Source organism: Pseudopipra pipra, chromosome 2, assembly GCF_036250125.1.
Source record: "Pseudopipra pipra isolate bDixPip1 chromosome 2, bDixPip1.hap1, whole genome shotgun sequence".
NCBI lineage: Eukaryota > Metazoa > Chordata > Aves > Passeriformes > Pipridae > Pseudopipra > Pseudopipra pipra.
Window position 1 is genome coordinate 30,609,189 of NC_087550.1, and position 20,585 is coordinate 30,629,773.

Genomic DNA, 20,585 nt, shown 5'->3' on the forward strand with positions numbered 1-20,585 from the left:
GGTGAAGGGCTGCTCTTTCAAAGCCCCAGGGAGCTCATCCTCCAGTGATGGAGTTCAGACTCTCTGTTCCCAAAAGTGTGGATTAATATCTGTTTGATGGGGGGGGGGGGGGTATTCTATTCCAGGGGTTGCAGCATACAGTTTATAAGCCCCAGTTTCCTGCCTGCTGGCATAGCTCAAACTTTGGTGCTGCCTCATCCTACTGTGCACCCTGGGGTGCCAGAGCTGACCTCGGCCCTAAAAGCCTGGAAAACTGGGTGCAGGCAGTGTTCAGGAATAGGACTCACTCCTGCAAATACAGCCCTGCAGAGGTCAGGGCTGGAAACAAGGTTGTGCTGCGAGGTTACCTCTGGAGTAAGTAAGCTTTCTTTTCGCAAGAAAGCAAAGGGACAACAAGGAATTTTGTCCAGAGGGGATGCAGAGGGACTGTGTGTATGTGTGTGCAAAGCCGACTTGACACCTCCCCCCTCCTTTCCCCCGTAAGGGGGGTCTGCCAGTTCAGGAGTGGCACAGCCTAGCGCAAGTCCTGCCTCCTTCCTCCTCCTCCTCCTCCTCCTTCTCCTCCTCCCAGATGTTCCCTTGTGTGCAGCCATCTGTTGAGCTCCCTCCTCCCTCCTCCTGCGGGGAAGGGGGCAGTCATCTTGCCCAGCCAGCTGCACGCCTTGGAAGAGGAGGAGAAGGGAGAAGGAGGAGGGAAGAAGGGGACAGCTGGCCCCAAGCCTCGCTGCTGCCGGCTCCCGGCGGCGCCCGCTCCCCGCCGTGGGAACCGGCGCTGCGCGGCCGCCCCGCCGTGGGAACCGGACCGGCGGTGGGAACCGACCCCGGCCCCGGTGAGTCCCTCCTTGTGCCCCCAGCCCCTCCCTGGCCCCCATCGCTTCCTTGCCCCGCTCCATCCTCACCCTGCCCCTCGCGTGCCCTCTCGTCGCCCTCCCCCCCCCCAGCCACCCCCCTTTTCCCCGGGTGTGCAGAACCATGGGGGGCTCATCTTTGGGGAGGGGGCGAGCTATCTGTATCGAAATGGGCTGAGTCCTCCCTATCACCTCCCCGGGGATGCGCAGGGCCAGCCCCGGGGGTGCCTGCTGGGAAGCCCTCCCCAGCCTCGGAGTGCGGAAACTTTTTTGGTGTGATGAATTATTCCTCGCGTGGGGGCTCAGAGGCCGGGGTAGGGTAGCAGGGTAGGGGGCAGGACAGAAGTCTCGGGTGGAGATAAACTACTTTTTCTCCACCTCTGGTTTTTCCAAAGGGGAATTTTGAGATGCAAGGGGTGCGTAGGAGCCCCCAGCCCGCATGAAGCTTCTCCAGCTGGAATCTCTTCTCCTCTTCTTCTTCCAGTGGAATGGTGGTTTGTAGAGTGCTCGGGATTGCCACGGCTGCAGAGTAATCCGAGCAGCAGCTGGAGGCTCCGCACCGCCTCCCATGCTCGGCTTCGGGGCTTTGATTTCACACAGAGCTCCCTGCCTTCCTTTTTCTCCCTCCCCCTCTTTTCCCGGCCCTCCACTCCCCTCTCGGGGGCTTTTTGTTGGGGTTCTGGTGCTGGGAGGCTCTCAGGGTTTTGCAGTTTACTCAAGGTAAGGGGAGAAAAGAGAAGGGAAGGGAGGGAAAGCATAGAGGAGTCGGCTGGATAGGGTGAAGAAGCTGGAAGGTGCAGAGGGGGGGTCTTTCCTCCCCGGATTGCATTGATAAAGGCACGGCAAAGCTCCCTGCTTGGGAATTTCCCCTCTATAAGTGGATTAAGCTGGAGAGGAAGGTGTGTTTGGGGAGGGAGGAGAGGAAGCAGACCAGGATTTATTCTTTCTGTCATTGGAAAAAAAAAAAGGAAGAAAGGAAGAAAGAAAGAAAGAAAGAAAGAAAGAGGGAAGCTGCTGGTTGTGACTTCTGAAACAGAAGGTCAGAAAGCCCGGGGTTCCCCTCATAGCGCACACACCCTGTAAACTTTTAAGCAGCTCCATGGAAACTTGTTATTAGTGCTGCAGTCATTAAAAGGCGCAGCCCACGGCAGATTTATTAGCTCAGTAAACCACAACACGTGCCAAGCTCTCTGGAAACAAAAGGGTCTGTCAGCTTTAGTCCTCCTGCTTCGTATTTGAGAAGGCTGGGAGGAGAGTGGTGAGGATGGAGCTGGTGGTGAGGACAAAGTTGGTGGCTTGTGTCGTGGGGAAGTGGCATTGCCTCCGTTAACCGACGCTCTCCACCACGGTTAGCGAGTGTAATTTGGTGGCAGCGAAGACATTGGAGCACGGCGAGCCCTGCTGAGCTCACGCTGTTCATCGCGGCAGCGGGACGAACAGCCCCCAGTCTCTCAAATGGAAAGCTTTCCCGGTGTGCCTGCCATGATAAATCAGCTGCCGTGAGCCTGAATAACAGCATTCACTGAAGTTACAGTAGGAAACTTGTCTGGGCGGACACTGTGCCATTGCTCTGCAGAGAGCAGCCGGTGCCGATGGCTGGCGTTGCGCTGAAATATCGCATTGATCGCCGCTCCAAGGGTCAGCTGGCAGCACCGGCTTACTGCAGCGGTAAGGAGCGGAGCGAATACCGGGAGAAGAGGTGCTGGGGAAAGGCAGAGTTAGATCAGTGTCTCGCCGATCTCTACAGGAATAAGAAGCACGCGGGACGTGTTAGATGCTGGAAGGACCAGAGGCAGGCTGGCATGTCCCTGGGAGGATTTGCAGGCCAAACTTGGCTGGCTGCTTGCTGTTAGCAGCCAGGCGCTCACAGGCAAACTGGGTCGGTGTCTGCCATCGCCCTGGTGCAGGGCAGGGATCGTGTCCTATCATGACCCACGGGAGCCAGTCCCTGTCCCAGAGAAGATGTGGGCGGTGCTTGCTCCCGTGTGGGTTATAAATGGCCCAACAAGGACCTGCCACCTCCCATCTCTGGAGCGGGTGCGCGGGGTGAGTGATGCTTGACACCGGGGTAGGCAGGAGCTTGGGTGGCAGCACTGGGACAGATTCTCCCTTGCGGCATCCTGGAGCAGGGGAGACGTTGCTGTTTTCTGAACGAATTTGAACAGCTGCTGTCAGAGGCATTGGGGACCAATGACAAAATGTGTGAATGATGACAGGCATCCCCGGGGACGTTAAGTTCCGATGACAAGTTGGACTGGCAGGAAAGGCTGTAGGGTTGGGTTGAGGTTCTCCTGCATCCCTATTCTTTAAAACTGAGTTCAAGAAATTAACCAGCATTGAATGGGTGGGAGAAAATTGGGACAAAACAGCTGTAAAACAAAAAACCATTCAAAAGTTTTTTGGCTTTTTTTTAATAGGAAAAACATTCTGTGCTTCCCCAGCCCCACAGTGAGCAACCGTGTGTGCCATCCCAGTGCTAGACAGAGCTGGGAGAAAAAAGGTGAGCCACCATCTTTCAGAGGTTTAGAGTTTTCCCTCCATCCCTAACTGCTTTTTTTAATCCTCTTTCAGTCTCTCCTCCTTCCTTCTCCTCCTTCTTCTCCTCTCTTGTTAGCTGGTTGATAGGGAGAAGCAGAGGCTGAAGGGTGGGATAAGACAAGGCATCCTTGTCCGGCAGCCCTCCTGACCCCTGCCACCCCCAGGCTTTGCACGGTAGCTGCAGTATTGGCTGCCTTGGCAGGCTATCAAAAGAAACTTCCGAACACCGAGATGTTGAGGGCTGGGAAGAGATAAAGGCTGGCTTGAGCAAGCCATTTCTTGTCTTAAAACTTGGCACCTGAACCTATCGAGGCAAATGTATGAACGGCACAGCCAGTCATTAGAGGAAAACCTTGAGATTTTTTTACTGCAATTTTTTTTTTTTTTTAATTTCCTGGGAGTTTTCATTGTATGTATGGTGTGCGGCAGGGGAGAAGGAAATATGTGCTCTGGGAATTTCCTGAGCCTCTCTGCTCTGGGGAGCAAATGCTGCAAGAGATTAAACCAACCTGGCTGCCTTAGCATGGCACATTCCTGAGTTGCATAAAGCAGGCTGGAAATCTGTATGTCAGAGTAGTGGCAAACTGGAAAAAAGCACTTTATCTTCACCGTAGCTGACAGAGGGCCATGTGCTGTAATATCTGAGTGCCAGCACCTGTGGGATTTCTTTTCCTTCCACTTTCTCCCGTCCTGCTTCTTTTTTGCAGTCTGTGTCTCTGTGATATTGACTCCTCTCCTTTTCCCTGATTCTTGCCAGCAACTCAAACCCTGGAGTGGGGTGAGAAATCACAGAATGGTTTGGGTTAGACCTTAAAGATCATCCAGTTCCAACCCTGCTGCCTTGGGCAAAGACATCTTCCACTAGATCAGCTTGTTTAGAGCCCCATCCAAACCTGGCCAACACTTTCAGGGATGGGGACTAATTTTACTGAATTTTGGTGGATTTTTTTACTTTGAATAAGATCATCCTTATCAGAAAAAATTAAGACTTAAAGGCAAACTAGTGTTGTGACAGATAGGTCAAGCTAGATGTGATTCCTCAACCCCATAATGTCTGAAGTGACATGTGTGTAGGGCTTGTATGACTAGTCTCCAAGTGGGACAGGAGACATCTCTGACCTCAAAATTGACCATTTTCCTCCCATCCTTGAGAATGAGATGTCTGTAGGAGGGGGCGTGGTGAGGCCAAGTTTCACAGAGCAGGATGGACGAGATCCTTTCTCCAAAGCCCTTTAATCCCAGTGCAAAGGTTCAGTTCATGCAGAAGGTGCAGCCCCTCTGTCTATCCAGGACTAGAGTGTTGCAACCTCTTGCAAGAGATCTCCAATTCAAAGGATTATAGGATTATAGGGTAACTCTGAACCTGGCCAGTCTCATAAAACAGGGGAGAGCATTGCTTTTCAGGACCATCCCCAAATGTTTCATGATGATGTCTCTGTCTCCTGTGTTCACAACATGATGCATGGTGGCCTCTCCTGGCTTGAGGGAAGGAACAGGGTGCAAGGAGTCAGCACCATGTAGCCCATATGGGGGGCGTGTATTAGGATGCTGTGATTTGGGAAGTCTTACTCTGCCTGTCTGTGAAATCAGACCAAATTAGGTTAGGAAGTGGCTTAATACACGGTTAAATGGTAAAGAAAGATGGTTGTCTGCATCCAGATGACTCACAGCATCTCTATGTTATGGCAGAAGTGCCACAGAGCAGTACCAAAAGCAAGGGCCAAAGATCGGGGCAGAATGGAGGCAGGGGAGGTGAGCAGCACAGGTGAGCAGAGGTCCCTGGAGGGGCAGGCATGCTGTTGGCTGTCACTGAGACTGCAGCCATACTTCAGAGTCCATGAACACTGATGGCCAAGTGCCAAGAGGCACTTAAATACTTCTCCACCAAAACCACTTCCCCAGATGTCCCCTTCCCTGTCCCCTAGCCTGACTGCCCATTTTGGAGAAGACAAAGCAGGGCTGGTGTTCCTAGATTGTCCAGACAAGGCAGGAGCTGGACATGGTGCACAAAGACAGCAGTAGCATTTGGCTGGACCAGGTGTGGCAGTGGCAGTGTTGGCTGGAGGCGTCTGCATAGGGTGAGACCAGACTGTCCTGACTTGTCCTCCCTTCCCAGTTAAACACAGGGATGGTACCTCCATCCCCACACAGGAATGAACACCTTTTGGTCCTGGTGCTAGTCATTCTTATGGTGTCAGGAGGGAAACTGAGGCATGCAAATGAGGACTCATGGTAGCATCAGTGGTGAGAAATGGGTCCTGCTGGGGAAATGGCTCTCCCAACCCACTTCAGATGATCTTTCTCCAAAATCCTGCACCAGCCAAGAGGGATTGGAGGATCCTGGGCCAAGGAGGGAAGGAAAAGAGCTGAGGAGACACCACACCACCACATCACTGGGGCAATGGAACATCATCTGGGGTGGGAACCATGGAGGTGACAATGCCCTTCTGGTAAACCCTTTATTAGCTTTACCTAGATCCCCTTCCCCTCCCCAAACCCCCCCTTCCCAAATCTTGTAGGAGACCCACTAGGTGTAGCAAATGTCTCATGTGCTTTGCTGGGGTGGGGGCAGTTCCTGAAACCCCAGCTGATGCTCTACCAAGCAGTTTCACTGGCCTTCATTGTTTGCAGCATCACGATGCAAGAATTGTTGGAGGGGGGGCAAAGAAAGGCCATGAGGGGAATGAGATGGGAGCCTCCAGCTGTGCTGTTTGCAACAATAATGGCCAGGATTGTATTTATTATCTCCTCAGTGGAAGGTCTGCAGCTGCACGCTGAGAGCCACAGACGGCAAAGGGGCCCAGAGATTATTGTGCATGAAAAAAAACCAACCACAAAAATAAATAAAAAGCCCACAAAGAAGCCTGGGCCAGCTGGAGCCGTGCCAAGGGGCACCCAGCCTAACTCCCAGTCTCCTCACTTTGTCCTTCCTTATTGAAGTCAGCAGCCCCGCAGGGCTGTTAGAAGGGAGGTTGGCAGCTGCTGCCTTTCAGAAAACTAAAGATGCATGGGGTCCTCTTAAAATCCTTCTGCCAGGGCGGGAGGTGTTGCCCAGCCAGGGTGAATTTGTTTTCCCTCTGCCTTCTCATGATTTTTGCTGGTGCCGATGCACCAGGACCAAGGCACGCCGTCAGTGTTTGAACACCTGGTTTGCAGCCACCTCTAATTCAATAAGCTCAATTATCTTGGAGGTCTTTTCCAACCTTGATAATTCTCTGATTCAAGGAAAAATAACTGGAAAGCCATTAGAGCTACAGGATGATGGGGCTGTGTTGAGCTATTTGCTCCTGAGGGATGCATCTCGCCATGAAAGGACAGAGACATCACCCTGGGATATATCACTTTCTCCTTGGCAGCATCCCTCCTCTCGTTTGCTTCCTTCCTCCTGCCTAGCTTAGCTTCTCCAGGGGAACTCATCTATGTCTACCCATGCAGCATGGTCCTGCAGCTCAGATCAGCCCTCTGGGGGGGTTGGAAGCAAACCAGGTCAGGGATGTGGGGGACATCCATAGACATCACACCTTTCCCTCATTGACCAGATAGCTGCTGGTGGGTCCTTGCAACTCGCACTTTCCTGGGGTGGAACGTTGTATATGCCACCCTGGATACGTGTCTGGCATGTGGCATTTCCCAGCTGGGCACAATGACATGGCTAATCAGCTCTTTTAACAGCTAAAACCAAGTATCCATCATGGGTAGGTTTCACCTCCCTGTGCTGCACCTCTCAACATTCCTTGCTATCATATGGTGTTCATCCCAGAGTGCATTCCTCTGGAATTATATCATGTCTCTGGGAGCTGATGTGCAAGGAAAAAGTATCATTGTAGCAGAATCCAGCACAGGAACCAGCTGGACAGTCAGGTGTGCATCACCAAGGACTGAGGCTTTAGGAGAAGCTTGCTGTGATCTTTTTAGCTTTCAATAATTGACTAGTTAAGAAAGAAAGAGGGTTTAATCCTGCCCAGGTTACTGCTGTGATTTGGTAAAGCATGGGTACTCACAGGTTCCCTTTGTGCCTCACAGTGAGTCCTTGGGCATTGGAGATGATCAGGCAGGGGGATCTGTTTGTAGCTTCACCAGGTCTTTCTAAACCTCTCCTTTGGCTATGAAGCACCATGTGAAGGGCTGGTCTCTTCTCGAGTTTGTGCCAAAATAACGGAGACCTCCTGTTCTGGGACATGTCACTATGATAAAAATTCTATTTGGGCTGAGTTTGAGGTGTGTTAAGAAAATATTTGTGTTCCTGGCTGAGATGAGGTCTCTGTTATACTCAGTGAGTGCCAGGATAGTGAAATCTCCTGTTCCTTGAAATGCTCACAGTTAAAAAGCAGAGGGGGGAAGACGAGAAATAGGGGTTGTTGTGGGTAAAAGAATTCAGGGTGGTCATGGCTGGGGTGATTTTAGCTCAAGTCCTGAGCTCTTATATCCATTGCAGGCACCTTTGATTGATTCCGTGCAACTCCGGGCTGCTGGGAAACAGTGTGTGGCTGCCAATGCTCCCAGTTTGAGCGATCCTGCAGCTGGTATAGCCAGGAGGCAATGGTGGGGCTGGGATGTTCACATCCTGTCTGCTCCCAGAAAACCCTGTGAATCCCTCCTGGTGTTACTGGGAGGTGCTACACCACTCCAACACCTGCCTTCCCCTGCCCCCAGCCGCTCAGGAGGTTTGGCAGACAATTTCCTTTCAGGAATGCCCCCTCTGGGCACAAGCACAACCTGACTTGAGGCTGGAGAGCAAAATTGCTTTCAAAAGCCATGGGAGACTAATTTCTCCACCTGGATTAAAACTGCTGTTACCCTGAAAGCTTCCTGAGCTGAGCAGAGGAGGGAATTTTTTTGCAAACCCTGGTGCCATTGTGATTTAATTCCTAATTTGCCCGTGCTGGAGGTAGCACCAGAATTTTCCCACTCAAGGCAAAATTCCTGGGAGTTGGGCTGCTGTTTGCTCACAAAATGTGGCTTTTCAAGGCATGCAGCTCTCAGGGTGGCAGAAATTCTATTTCAGCCATGAATGTAAATGAGCTGGAACTTACTGTATGGGCTGGCAGACCTGCCCGCACATGTTTCCTTTTGTCAGAGCCCAAAATACATCACCCTGCACCTTGATTTCCTCCTTCAGGGATGAGGGATGCTGGAGGGGGAAGCTTGCACAAGTGGAGTAAACTATTAGCTGTTTAAACACTAGGATGTTAAATTATCTGTGACCTCTTGCAAAGCAGATGGGATTTGTGACATTAACAGTTGAAACAAAGATTATTTTAATAGGTCTCTCCATTTCTTTATTAAATAAAGGAATTTTTTTTACATTTAAAAAATTAGAGCAGAGACTTTCAGTTGAGCAGGGGTGTCAGTCTCTTCTCCCAAGTAACAAACAATAGGACAAGAGGAGACAGCCTCAAGTTGCACCAGGGGAGGTTTAGACTGGAAACTGGGGAGAAATTCTTGACCAAGAGGGTTGTCAAGCATTGGAATAGGCTGCCCAGGGAAGTGGTCGAGTCACCATCCCTGGAAGGCTTTAAAAGATGCATAGATGTGGCACTTGGGGACATGGTTTAGTGGTGGATTTGGCAGTGCTGGGTTAACAGTTGAATTCAATGATCTTTTCAAACCTAGGTGATTCTATATTTGAAAACAGACCCACAGTGTTGAGCTGTAGGGTTCCCTCTAGATCAATCCTACATGTCTTCTCTGCAGCCTGCGTGGTGAGTTGAGGGGAAGTTTGGTTTTGGCTTTGGGGTTGTGAAAAGCTTCTAATGCTCAACAATTTGGCTTTGCCCTTGGTCATCTTGTCTACTCCATCCCCTGTAACTTCTACAAAAATCTTCCTAAAGGATAGAGAACACGGGTCAGATGCTCAAAAATCATTGCTGTTTTGGCTCAGTAATTTCTCTATGTCCAGAGAGGAGAAAAGTGAATGGAGATAACTAGGGTCTGGGTAAAATGAGGAATGGTGTCTTGTTTTTTTTTGTTCCTTGCCCCTTCTGGCTGTCCACAACCCAAATTCCATGAGTTTTGGTGAGATTCAACTTATGCAAAGACAGACCTGATGCAGAGCAGTGGGGTTCTTGTTCAGATCTGGGAGCAGAATCCTGTCTCTCTTTATCCGGCTTCTCCACTCTTCACTAGTCTCTACTTGGACACTGAGCCATTGACTTCAACTGTTTGAGTATGACCATCCAGTCAATTCCTTGTCCACTGAGTCATCCATCACCAAATCCATGTTTCTCCAAAGAGAGTAGGATGTTGTGTGGATTAGTGTCAAATGCTTTGCACAAGTCCAGGAAGACATCATCAGTCTCTTCTCCCATCCACCAGCACTGTAACAGCGCCATAGAAGGCCATGAAATTTGTCCAGCTGGATTTGCCCTTAGTGAAGTCGTGTTGGCAGTCACCAATCACCTCCTTATTTTCCATGTGCCTTAGCAAAGTTTCCATGAGGATCTGTTCCATGATCTGCCTGGGTAAAATAATTAAAGCAGAAAGAAATTCATGGAGAAATATTTTCTTTTTTCCTTCTCATTCCCTGCATTTAATTCTGATTTTTGCCACTAAGCAGGAAGATGGAGTAAAAAGTGTTCAGGCACCTGCAGGAGGATTTTTAGCTCCTGTTCAGGCCCTTGGTGTCTCTTTACATTGAGCCATAAGGGCTAAAGCCACCATCCCAGTGTCTGAGTATCCCCTCATCCCAATGCTTGTATGCACTGGTGAGGGAAACAGGGTTGCATATCCCCTTCTTTATATATTGGGTAATTGGGGATGGCTCTGCTGTCTGAGAAGCTTTGTAGTACCCAGTGATAAAACCATCAGTGTGAAGAGTGATAACTTATCCCCCAAAAGCGACTTGTGCAATATCTCCTGATGGAGGGCTCCATGAAATCAAGTGTAATTTGGAAGAGCCAAGGGACTAATTCTCATCCTGCTGTTACTGACACCTAGAATAATTCCACTGAACTCTCTTAAACCCATCTAAAATGCAGGATCAGACATAAAAAAAGATACTTCTTGGATTCCCATTATCTTTCATCTCCCTAAATCCAAGAAGTCATAAACACTGAGTACAAAACCAGAACTGCTTGTGAAGTGTCCTCCAAAGCAGCAAACAACAAAAAGTAAGAATTGAGTCAGAAAACACCATTCCAGTTTGCACCAAAGCTTCTTTGTGAGGTTTAATAATATTTATTGACGGAGTATATACAACTCTTTCCAGTGTGCACGTGGGGAACCTTTCTGCAGGAAGAGCCAGTCTGAAGCAGATAAGGGAAAAGCCTCGGTGACCTCTACTTTCAATGGATTCACCAAAAAAAAAAAAAAAAAAATAGAAACCTTGTCAGAAACAGTCTCTTTATTATGGAAGGGGGGTGTGTCTGCAGTTAAGGGTTTAATGGTCTCTGGGTGTAGGCTGGTTTGAGCTAGTTTTGCTGTTTGCTCAAATTGGTATATGAGATCTGGAGACCCAACCACGATTTCATCTGTGGCGTCATTTGAGCTCAGCCTGGGAGAGTCCACACTGGAAAAGTGTGGCTGCTGCTAGTGCTGCACTTTAGACAGTAATTATTCTAATTTTACAGAATAATTAATGGGTGGAGAAGTGGGAGAAAGATCTCTGATGCAATTTTGTTGTCAAAGAAGCAACTCTGGAACATCCTGGTGCTCTGGAGCCACCATTCCAGCTGCCAGTTAGCCTCCCCAGTATTTAAAGAGAGGATGAGCCAACTCTCTCTTCTTCTTTTCTTTTTTTTTTTTTTTTTTTTTTTCAGTCTGGAGGATTTATGGCCTCTGTCATAACCTATGTACTTGTTTCACTTTCCAGTAAAATTCCTTTTCCCTGACCCCAATTAGTGTTGGCAGCCAAGTGAGCCTGGTGAGCTTTGCTATAAAGACTTTGTTTTTTCTTTACTTGGCTGATGTAAGAGGCAGAATACAATCTCAAAATTTTCATTCTGATGAAATACTATTGCTAATACAACTCCTCTGTCCTTTGCTAGAACAACAACTCTATTTGAGATAGGTGGACTTCTGCCCTTCCTTTTTGCCTCTTTTCTTTGAAAGTTGCTCTATTTGCTGTTAATCCAGAATTAATATTGGCAAAAACCTTGGAAATTACCAGGATCTGTCCACCGTGCCTTATAGATTCATGTCATTTCTGATCTGCTCTAACTGTAGGCTGCCATGGAAAAGACAGATCCTGTTTTTCCCACTCCTGTGTCACAGCTGGTAACCCTGTGGCTGATCACCCTGATTTGTTGAAATGCTGACCCAGCAGAGGGGAAAGAGGAAGCTTAGGGGTTTTTTGCTGGATGAGTGAGCTGATCTAGTTCATCCCAGTGCACCTGGTTATTGTGTGGAACTTGGCTTTGGAAGATGCAGCCAAGAATGGGGTGGGAAGCAGCAACATGGCAATATTCTGCCATGGACAAGGGATAGAGGGTATCTCCAAGAATGTGTCTGGTCTTAGGTAGGTTTCATCCCCTTCTAGAGCAATTCCTTTCTCTTTGCCCCACCGTAGAGAGAACTTGGTGGTTTTGCACTTCTTACTCATATACCTCAAGCTTCACTGGGTGATTTTGGGTCTTCAGCCCCAATTCCAGCTGTGACACTTTGCTGAGGCACATGTTCAGGGAGGCTGAGGGGTGCAGAATGAAGAATGAGGCAACTGTGTCCCTACACCATCAAACAACAAACTTTAAAACACCTCCCCTTGTATAATTTTTTAATTATTCCTTGAATTTTGGCTATAGGGAATTCCAGCTTGTTGGTTGCTAGGGCAACTGGAGATAGCCCAAATATCTGCATTCCCAATGAGGGGGACCAGTCCCCAAGCAATGGGTTTTCATCCAGGGAGGGAGGCATTAGCTCATCTCCCTAATGAGAAAAGTCTTTAAGGGAGAGGAGAAGGAGGAAGTCAAGTGTAATGAGAAACATTAATTTCCAACAACACAAGGAAAAAGGCTTTCCTCTCTTCCACCTTTCTCCACCATCAGCTAAGACCTGGGATTCCTCTGCAGTCTAGTTTTAAAATCCAGATTTTAATATTGTGGGCTTTTTGGCACGGAAATCTCAGTGTGAGTTTTCTGTATGGGTCCTGCCACACAATGTTGCAGTGGATCAGCATAGCAGGGATAAGGTATCAGGGCATCTGCAGGCTCAAGGAGAGATATGGGATTGGGGAGAAGGCTAGAACCCTGCTAGGAACTTGATCCAACATTGGCTCCATTAACCACCACTGGTTCCTTGAGGTTGTCTCAGAGCATTTGCCATGCAGAAAGGATGAGAAAGTTATAAAAATCAGAGCCCTGCAGCCACTATGGGCACCAGAAACATGGGGGGCGATGTTGCACCCCCCGCAGCTTCTATTGAAATCAGTGGGTTTAACAAGTCCCCTAGGCCTGTTAGATGGCCAAAACTTATCACTGGGATCTCTGCACAACTCAACAGCCATAGAAATGAAGATGTCATCGCTGAACCAGCCCCAGGGTGGGCTGCTTTGTCCCAGTGACTTTCCCCTCACTATTCCAAGTGATGCTGCTGGTGGTTTCTGGTCCAGGGTGTTTCCCCCAGATGAAGCTCCCCAGTGCTGCAAGAGGATAACTCCTCTTCCTTTTACGAGGGGATACCTTGGCTTCCTGCCTTTATCAACAAAGCAGCTGGTAGGCAGCAATCCAAAGGAAACTTGATGTAATTTCAAATGCACACTGTACACAGATGAACTGTAAATGCCTGGGGCATGTTTCTTTCCCCATTTCAAAGAGAGCTATCGATTGCTCCACACAATGATCAAGCATGCCTGTACCTGACTAAGGTCTTTGTTGATTATCTGGCAATGCAGGAGTCTCTTTCTTGGATTGGAAGATGACCAGTAACTATTTCTCCTATCTTTCATCAGTGCTATTAACCAAGTGGCATGCTAGCCTGTGAATGCTTCATACTGCTCCATAAGGGAGTTTTTAACTGGTAGTAATGGATTGTATCCCATCTGCAAAGCAATTGCAGAGCCAAAAAGGGAGAATTTGTGGAAGTGCTGTGAGGAGGGAAGAGGCAATATATGCTATGCAAATACCTCAGCTGAGCTTTGTGTACTGCATTTCAGCTGAGTAAGGTTTTATCTTTGCTGCTGGTTGGAGTGATGAATGTTGCAGTGGGAGTCACTGTATCTGCCCACTTCTGGCAATCATTTTTGAGGCTGATCAGGAAGGGAATTCCCATGTCAAAAGGGGTTTGAGCAGCCACATATCAAAGCCCAGCACTGGTTTTGATTCTTGTCTCAGTTCATAGAATCATAGAATAGTTTGGTTTGGAAGGGACCATTTAAAAGCCATCCACTCCACCTCCCCCACAATATGCATGGACATATTCAACTAGATCAGGTTGCTCAGAGCCCCATCCAACCTGACCTAGAATGTTTGCAGGAATGGGGTATCTATCACCCTTCTGGGCAACCAGTGCCAATTTTTTACCACACTCATCAAAAAAGATTTCTTACTTACATCTAGTCTGAGTCATCCCTGTTCTAGTTTAAAACCAGCGCCCTTTGTCCTATCACTACAGGATCTATTAAAAAGTCTGTTCCCAGTTAAGCTAGGACTTTGGAGATTGTCCTCTTTCTTCAAATGCCCCAGCAGGAGATTATGAAGGCCTTAGCAGCACTTGGAAAGTCAAATATCACACTGGTCTGTCTTTGGACTTGCTGGTATGTGATTCAGCTCCCATCAGAGCTAAAACAATGCCATGAGGAAATGAGCTGGGCTTTTGAAGAAGTTGGGAGGTACTTTCCGTGTTGAGACATCAAGGAGGAATAGCCACTGGGTGAAATCTGGGAGAAGAAATACCACTAGGCTGAGCTGACACTAATGCAGGTACTTCCCATGAGTCATTTAACATTTGAGTTTTTGCAGTTTTAGTTTACAAGGAGCTCCCCACTGCTGTAACTTTCCCTGGTAACAAAACATTTCAATGCACTCCAAATGCAGCTTCATGAAAAAAGAAAAAGAGTAGTATTTGTTTTAGGAGGGACTGCAGAAGAGAGCAAGCTATGTCTCTTTGCAGAACCAGAGGGGATCAACCTTAATGTCATTAGGAAAGGGATATCTGGAAACACGTCTGCAGAAAAGAGCTCTACCCACTGTGTCCCCTCTGCACACATATGTGTTTTCTCAAGAAACACTTGAGATGGGCTGAGACTAGGGCTCATCTTACGGATTTTCTGTTGTTTCTGTAGAATAATGGACTCCAGAGGATTACGTGCTGGCCTTTAGCAGTGGTTTGGTTGCAGGCAATTTGGCCAGAGTCCCAATCTCTGTTCTCTATTTGCAGGAGGTCTGGGAGACACTGCCAGACAACTCATATCGGTGGTCAGGACAATATTTCTGCAGTATTTTTTCCCCTTTGCATTTCTTTTGCATATTAGCAAGTAGTCTCCAGTCAGTCTCCTAGGAATGAGAGCCAAGAAGATCATGCTGAAGAGGGAGAGAAACTGATGCCAAGGGGTGGGTGAGGGAAGATGAAGTGTGAATTTCTAGGAAATGGTCTTGGGAACGTGCTAGGGTTATGGGGAAGGTGCCTCAGCCAGATCAAAGAGTGTGTGGGAAAGATGATACTGCAAGGAAGTTAATGAAGTGCTTTTAAAGAGTGGTGGGAAAGGTGAGAATAGAGACCAGGGAGGCTGAAGTAATGATGGGAACATGCATTTAAAGGGGCGTTTTTTAATTTTTTCTTGTTAAATAAGTGCTTGACACATGACTGTCTGTTTATGGCCAGCAGCATAGCCAAGGACTGATGCTGACGGATCTGCTCACCTGGTTTGGTGGGATTTTTTGTTGCTGGTCTCCTGGAGACCTTGTTTGTAAGGCGTGAGGAGTCATCACCCATGACTGCAATGGGAACCAGTAAGGACAATCCTTGCTGCCACTGCTGACCTTCAGGATGCTGGCATGCTCCAATTTACCTTCTCCAGAAATGCAGAGCGAAAGCTTTTTTGGCTGTCTCTTGAAATCATACAGCTGCTGTTGCCCACAGTTGTGTGAAGGAGCTGTTAGGATGGGATCTGAAGATGTCCAGCAGAGCCGGAGAGGTGCAGATCAGCTCTCTACCTCCATTGTCTGTGATGGTGGAGGGACAGAAATGTTTTGGATGGAGGAGGGTCAAAAACAGAGGGGTGGAGAGAGCTTCTTGCTTGCTGGCATTGTTAATCAGAGAGAATACTTATTGTAATTAGCAAAGGCTCCCCAGAGGCTCTATATGAAGCAAATTGTCTCTCTCCACTGTGCAGGAGGCTGAGCCCACCACAGTAAAGTCTGGGTTATACTGAACAACCCTCAGTTCCTCTGCTCTGCTAGGTGAGGAGCCAAGGGGCTGTTGTCTGTCCTACTGTCACCAGCCCAAGGAGGGTTGTTTTTAGCCACCTAAAAGAAAGCCATGATTGTACCTACCTAAAAACTTCTAAATTTGCATCTAAAGTCTAACCAAGGGAGACATTGTGTCCATTTGGGCAGTAAGCAGGTGGCCTTTTTAGCTGTTCATCCCAGATGTTGTTTTGATGATGCCATTATCTCTATTCCCTACAGAAAATTTGAATGGAACTTTGCTTTTTCCTCTTCTGATAAGGTTTTTGGACACCTAAGACTCCCACAGTCTAAATGATTTCTCCAACCTATCAATTCAGGGTCTTGAATTCGGTGCTCCCAAATCTCACAGGGATGCTCTGACATGAAGACCTTTGTTTGCTGAAGTTTTCCAGGTTGTAAAATGACTCAGTGTTTGAGCTGTTATCTAGCTTCTTCCATGGTCCTGTCAAAAGGATGTATGTTGGATAGACTGTGCTTTAAGGCAGCCTACTGTTCTTGCAGCTCATTTCCACTTTTGTCTTAACTTGGTTATATGTGCAAAGATATGTTGACCCAATTTGTTTTCTCCATTAAGTTACCACTGGGGTGTTTGGGATATCCATGCTATTTAAGGGTATTCTTAACCTATTCCTTTGGAAAGAAAGAGGAGAAGAATGCATAGCTCAAAGAGTTACACATCTTCCATAAAGTAATTTCTACAGCAATTAACCGTTTTCTTATTGTCTTATTTTCCAGGTACAATGCAGTTCCTGGCCTGGTTCAATTTGCTGCTTCTCCTTCCTTGTTTTGGTATGACCAAAACCTGCTTCCCCGGCTGCCACTGTGAAGTGGAAACCTTTGGTCTCTTTGACAGCTTTAGCTTGACCAAGGTGGACTGCAGTGGAATAGGCTCACATATTGTTCCTGTCCCAATACCTCTGGATACCTCCTACTTGGATCTATCATCAAACAAACTGGAAACAATAAATGAATCAATGCTTATGGGCCCTGGATACACCACACTGGTGAGTCTTGACCTGAGCTACAACAAAATTGCCAAGATTTCCTCCACAACCTTCTCCAGGCTTCGGTACCTGGAGTCCTTAGATCTGAGTCATAACTCTTTGGAAGTCCTTCCAGAAGACTGTTTCTCCAGTTCTCCTCTAGGTGACATAGATTTGAGCAATAACAAGCTCTTGGATATAGCTATGGATATTTTTGCATCAAAAGGTCAAGGAAAATCCCTGAATGTGGATCTATCCAATAATATGCTCAGCACAATTACAAGGCACCATAAAAAGAGTATCCCCAACATCCAGAATTTAAATCTTTCTGGAAACAGGCTAACATTTGTGCCAAACCTTCAAGGCATTCCTCTCCGATATTTAAATCTTGATGGGAACCCTCTGGTTAAGGTTGAGAAAGGAGACTTCACAGGGCTGAAAGATTTGATTCATTTATCCCTCAGTGGCCTGCGTGGCTTTCAAGAGTTATCTCCTCATAGCTTCAAGGAACTCTCAGCCCTTCAAGTTCTGGATTTATCCAACAATCCCAACTTGAGTTCACTGACTGCTGAAGTTATCTTTGGTCTGAACTCCCTACAAGAGCTCAACCTCTCTGGGACAAGTGTGTCATCCTTGCCAAAGACTGTGCTGAAATATCTGCCTTCCATCAAAAGCATCACCTTGGGGAAGAACATACAGTGTCTTAAGACTATCAAAGAAGGACAGTACCACAGACAAATTGGGTTGACTAAAAAAGAAGTCCTCAGTTGCCATGACAGCCATGGGTCCATAGCAGCAGCACCTTATGTTTCGTGATGAAAGCTGAGGAGAAGAAGGGGTGGGACACGGAGGGTGGAGGGCCATGGAATTTGTACAGGTGTCAGACTGAGATGGCTTGCAGTGTGCCTTTTGTAAAACTGTCAATAATTTATATATTTGTATATGCCAATAGTTAGTTGATTGTGCATTTTATAAACTCTCAAATCTTGGCCCACGTTATCTGCAGGCTCCAAACTTTACCTGGTACATTTTGGTCCTGCACTCATCATGTTGGCCAAGAGCAGTGATGCTGGACAATGGGGGCCAAGCTGCTCTGCAGGTCCCATAGTAGAACAATCAGCCTAGAGCAAACCTTCATGCCTCAGACATGTTTGTAGGAGCAAAGCTACATCTCTCCAAAGCACACACCAAAATGTACCAACTCTGTAGCTGCTTACTTACAAACCCATGCATCATCCTTTTTTTAATTATTACTCCCCAAAATGTGCCTTCTGGATGTTGCCCTCATTAGCAGCACCCTGTTCTTTGTCATGCACTTTCAGTCTTGAAGAAACATTTCCAGACAAAGCTGAACACAGGGTGCTCCTAATGTGCTGGGTTTTACATGTTATTTGCATAGGTGTGCAACAAAACCTAAGTCAAGGACTTTTCCCACAAGTTTCTCCCTGTTTTTCCATCCTTATCCTTTTCATGTCTAATTAAATTAGTTTCAGCTTTGGCAACCTCTTGTCTTTTTAACCTCAGCAAGCCGTTGCTCAGAAATTATGTGCAGCAGAGGAAGGGAAGCAGAGGGGTCTGCCAACAGCCATATCTCATCCAGGAACCAGCCTTCAATGAAGGAGGTTGCAAAGGGAAGAGATCAGGTAGCCTATCTTAGAAAAAAAGAAAAAAAATCCCTCCTCCCTTTCTGGGAAAGCTTGGAAGGAAGGAAACTTTGACAGGGATTCTTGTCTTGACAACCTTTTCAAACCAAGATGCAGACCTAGAGGATATGAGAGTAAGTTATTTCCATGCTGACATTCCCTATCTGAACACCACATCTGCTACTCATCTGGTCATATGTGAGGCAACTTCCAGCACCAAAACGCTCTTGAGAATGTGCCAGGGGAAGAATTAGCACTGATGTCGGTGACCGTGGAGCACTTTGCTTATCAGAGAAAAGATCTTGGGGTTTTTTTCCAGAGTTGTAGCTTTTCTTTCTCTCGCACAACTACTTGGCTGACAACCAAAATCTGATAAAAATCCTGGTCCTCAAAGATTTGATCATTTTTTACTCCACTGTTGAAATGCTGGCAAAGAAAAGGGGAGTCCCTGTGGACCTTCTTCTCCTCCAGGCTAGGAGAAAGCGGGAGAAGGCAGCTCATGATGACTAAATCCCATGCATGAAGCCTTCAACTTGTTTATAGCAGCAATGGATATGACTGCTGAGGTCTGGTCCACATCTGGCATGCTCTGTCCTGGGGGATGGGGTGTTGTGAATGGGGTCCTGCTAGAACTGACCTGCAGTTTGATCTGTAAACCCAGCCTTGTATCAATGTTTGAAACTGATACAGGGAGATGGATGTAAAGGTGATGCAGATATAAACCCATCTCACAACTATCCTTTGGAGTGTTGGAAGAAGCTCAGGTTTCATCCTCACACGCCCAATGGTCTTTGCAAATGGAAACTCTGTTGCTCAAAGCAGCTGACTTCAGGGATGGTTGAAATCCACTGACTCCACAAAAGTCAGAGTCAACGCCTCACTTTGGATACTGAAATCTGTCTCTCACATTTCCACCTATGTCCATTTCAATAATTTGTTTGGAGACCTTAGGGTGGGATTTTTATCCCTTCCTTCAGTGTTGGGGCTTTTACCCCTCTACTGAGCCTTAGCAATGCTCAACCAGCATTCACAGTCACAGAAAACACATTGATTTTCTTAAAAAGGCAATGGGACTGCTTATTGGCAGAGATCTTGAAGGGAGCAGCAACCAACTGCACTGCAAGATGGGGGCAGTTTGTGATGAAAGAAGTGGGTTTTTTTAGTTGATCTTGCCTTTTTAAGATAATTCTTTTCTGCTGGCAGAAAATGTATTTTTTTAAAAAGAGAAAATTGTTTAATTTTTTAAGTCTGTACATAGATGAAACATTAGGGGTATCACCTACTGTCAAAGTTACTGTCTTTTCAGTGCTGTGGTAAATTTAAAACTCAATGTGACAATCCAATTGAAGACTGCAAGATTTCCTTGTATAATCTCACGCTAGCTGCTAGTAAACTAGTCTTAGCAAAAGCTGGCAAATACTGTCGCTGTGTAAGTTTGTTTTTTTAAAGAACCTCTGCAGCATTATAAGACTTTGTGATTACTCACAATATAATAAAGTGGTTTGGAGGAGAATAAACCCAGATCCCCCAGATTTATTGCTTTAGTGGTGGGAGGGTGACAGCTGTCACTGAGTCTGAAGTGCAATACAGCTTATCTCCCTGCTTTGCTTATCCTCATCACTGTCATGGGTTTTGCATCTCCAAACTGGGGGCAGGATTTGTACCACTGTGTTTGGCTCACCGTGCTCTTCACTGGCAGAAAGGCTTGAGACCTTCACTGGTTGACTTGAAGGAAATTAGGAATGCATGGTAATGAAGCAGCACAAGAGTATGTCACACAAATTCCCTGCTCCAGGATCTGCTCCAAAGGTTGTAAGAAATAGTGGAGACCTCTTTGTGGATTTAGCCAATCTGGGACATGGTCTGCTAGTGTAGAAAGGCTGGATTTGTAGCATGGGTAATGTGGGGAGAGGCCACACACAAGTCCTTGGAAGTGTTAAAAAACATGTGGATGTAGCGCTTAGGGACATGGTTTAGTGGTGGACTTGGCAGTGTTGCATTAATGGTTGGACTCCATGATCTTAGAGGTCTTTTCCAAACTTAAGGATTCTATGGTTCTGTGTGTGTGGAAGGGAGCAAATGGGTGCAGAAGCGATGCCATGGCACAGAAAGCAGCAGACTGCCAGACTGCAGAGCTTTCAGCAGTAAGATACACATGGTCCAGTCTCAGCAGCGCTCTCTGAGGAGTGGGGGCTGCTGCATGGAGGGCTAAGGGCATGCAAAGCCATTGTA

General features: G+C 47.2%; 1 protein-coding gene across 8 annotated transcripts; it reads left to right on the top strand.

Annotated features, from left to right (window-relative positions):
* The first annotated feature begins 546 nt into the window (after positions 1–546).
* Positions 547–19,870, top strand: TSKU (tsukushi, small leucine rich proteoglycan). Of its 8 annotated transcripts, none has more exons than XM_064644831.1 (4): positions 692–830; positions 3,266–3,348; positions 9,000–9,088; positions 16,463–19,870. In XM_064644831.1, exon 4 carries the CDS (start codon positions 16,468–16,470, stop codon positions 17,524–17,526), a length of 1,059 nt encoding a protein of 352 aa, XP_064500901.1. In that variant the 5' UTR covers positions 692–830; positions 3,266–3,348; positions 9,000–9,088; positions 16,463–16,467; the 3' UTR covers positions 17,527–19,870. The 8 variants fall into 8 exon arrangements, with proteins under 8 accessions (XP_064500904.1, XP_064500899.1, XP_064500901.1 ...); XM_064644832.1 differs by lacking the exon at positions 692–830 and adding an exon at positions 1,642–2,516; XM_064644833.1 differs by lacking the exon at positions 692–830 and adding an exon at positions 2,875–2,894.
* The last annotated feature ends 715 nt before the right edge of the window (positions 19,871–20,585 follow it).

Excerpts from the sequence above, each read along its gene's own strand:
- TSKU (XM_064644834.1), top strand. The coding sequence starts at position 572 with ATGTTCCCTTGTGTGCAGCCATCTGTTGAGCTCCCTCCTCCCTCCTCC. Across the intron at positions 831-16,462 it reads GGGAACCGACCCCGGCCCCG|GTACAATGCAGTTCCTGGCC; the intron begins GTGAGTCCCTCC and ends CTTATTTTCCAG.